Source organism: Astatotilapia calliptera, chromosome 14, assembly GCF_900246225.1.
Source record: "Astatotilapia calliptera chromosome 14, fAstCal1.2, whole genome shotgun sequence".
Lineage (NCBI taxonomy): Eukaryota > Metazoa > Chordata > Actinopteri > Cichliformes > Cichlidae > Astatotilapia > Astatotilapia calliptera.
Window position 1 is genome coordinate 14,032,822 of NC_039315.1, and position 2,369 is coordinate 14,035,190.

At 43.0% G+C, this 2,369-nt stretch overlaps 1 protein-coding gene across 1 annotated transcript; it reads left to right on the forward strand.

Moving 5' to 3' along the window:
• The first annotated feature begins 600 nt into the window (after window positions 1–600).
• Window positions 601–1,517, forward strand: LOC113037017 (histone H1-like). The gene has a single exon (XM_026193713.1). It carries the CDS (start codon window positions 807–809, stop codon window positions 1,338–1,340), a length of 534 nt encoding a protein of 177 aa, XP_026049498.1. The 5' UTR covers window positions 601–806; the 3' UTR covers window positions 1,341–1,517.
• The last annotated feature ends 852 nt before the right edge of the window (window positions 1,518–2,369 follow it).

Sequence of the window (2,369 nt, forward strand, 5' to 3'; positions counted from 1 at the left end):
CATATTTACGGATCACCATGGCACATATCATCAGCCATGTGATTTATTTTTGCAGATGACAAAGTGAGTGTGAATGTGTCTGACGTCACAGTGTTTTTGTGCGCTGTGTAAAAGTAATTGCCTTTGATCGTGAGTGAGAGCGGTGATTCTGCAGATCACCAGCTATTGTAAAGAAGAAGAAAAAAAAAGGGTGAAAAAGAGAATGAACTTGTATTGTAGATGAAAAAGAAAAATCATAGGAAAAAGGTTTTGTGTTGATCAGCCAAAAACATCTACAATTTCATTTTCTGCTTTTAAGAAAAGACTGTTCACAAAAACACAGAGAGAGAGAGAGATGTGTGTTGATTAAGCAGTGATGATAATAATGAAATGTGTTAGTTTGTCACTTTCAGGTGAAAAGCAGACCTGAATCAATTTTCCACATGCAGCGGTTGGAAGAAAGTTATAGTTTAACATCATTGGAAACATGCAGGCCAAGTTTCTGGCTGACTTATTTACAGTGCCATGTGTTTCTCAACCTCACAAGCGAGCTCACTCCTCCCTGAAGATAAGGAATGCAGCTCCATGATAAAGAGACAGCAGCAAGTCCTGAGCACAAAAAGTCCCAGCAAAGCAGCAGCAATGTGGATAAACAGCAGCAGCAGAAGAAAGCAAACCCATCTTCCTGTCTGATTGGATGAATTCCACGGAGGGGCGAGCAAGATGGCGGTGGCAGCATGTTGAAATGCTCAAAAAGGACTGAGTGACTCGGGCAAGCCACATGCAGCTAGCATGCTGGCTAGCGACATGAAAGAAATGGACCCTTCATGATGCGTTCAACGTGCCAGCGCTGTGGTGGGAAAGGCTCCATCATAAACACGCCCTGCACTGAGGTTCAGGCCAAGAAGAAGAAGACGATGACTTCCAAGCCCAAGAAGGTCAGCCTCAGCGTGGGCGAGCTGATTGTGAAAGCCGTGGCCGCTTCCAAGGAGCGCAACGGCCTGTCCGTGGCCGCCCTCAAGAAGGCTCTGGCTGCCGGAGGCTACGATGTGGACAAGAACAAGGCCCGTGTCAAGACCGCCATCAAGAGTCTGGTGGCGAAGGGCACTCTGGTGCAGACCAAGGGCACCGGGGCCTCCGGATCCTTCAAGATGAACAGGGTTACTGAGACCAAAGCTAAGACGCCCGCCGCGGCCAAAGCCAAGAAACCGGCAGCAGCTGCTAAGAAGTCACCCAAGAAGGCAGCGGCAGCACTTCAGACACTAGCACAAAATCAACCGCATCAGAGGAGGGACAGGACAAAGCTGAAGGAGAAACTGCCTGCTATTGGACTGTTGAAGTGGGAGAGGACAACAGAGTGAGAAGACTAGGTGAGAACACATAGGAATTATTTAATGTGGGAAATCAAAATTTGGGTTAGCAAACCTGGGAAAAACAAAACTGACTGCTTAAGTTGGAAAATTGAGACGGAGTCTGAAACATTGCGAAAATAGAAACATATACAAAATCACACACACACAAGCAGAACATGCATTAACCCTACTAACAATTCCAAACACAAAATGACTCATGAAGACTCATAGCACATTAGTTAAGAAATGATTAAATAATAGCAGAGAAATGTGTAGGAAAGGCAGCTTTAAGAACATGCTCTGCTGGAGATGCAGCTCCACAGACATGCATTAGACCTGCCTAATAACACAAACACCCATGCAATGAAAATTAGCTTGTTATCTTTCATCAGTGTTAAATTAGTGTCAATTTAGCAGACACTTGTTATTAAATACTGAATGTATCCAATGCAAAAAATTGACTCTCCAGGTTGCAGGACAACAGTTTAACTTTTGTGGGAAAAAAGATCCTGGTTTGACCAACCAGTGATCAGACAATAAATTTAGTTGTTAAAATGGTAAATTGGGAGAAGCTTCCTGCTTGATTGAGGCAGCACATGTAATTTACTGTATGAGGGAAATTGTCTTTTGTGATACTATTTTGAACATGCTTTTCTGTCGTCCTGTCAACTTAGTGGGTTAATAGCTGATATGCAAATTAGTTGATCGGTTTTAGATTAATGAAAGGTGACTGAATTCTAGTATGAGTGAATGAGATGTGTTGGAGTTGTTGTGTGTTGAGTGGAGACTCTAAAACACTGAGTTTCCTGCTTTGATGTGCGAGTGAATCCTGTATTTAGATACACAACTCTGAATACGTCAGAACAGACTGTTTTGTGAAGTGCATGACAGCATGTCACATGTTTTATGATGAAGGGAAAAGGAAAATTGAATAAAATAGATCTGTGGCCTAAATGAGTGAAGAGCACAGACCTGGTAATTAAACTCATAGCTAATAAGACATTAGGATTATGTTGTGTGTTGTGCAGCTGATGGTTG

Excerpts from the sequence above, each read along its gene's own strand:
- LOC113037017 (XM_026193713.1), top strand. The coding sequence starts at position 807 with ATGATGCGTTCAACGTGCCAGCGCTGTGGTGGGAAAGGCTCCATCATA.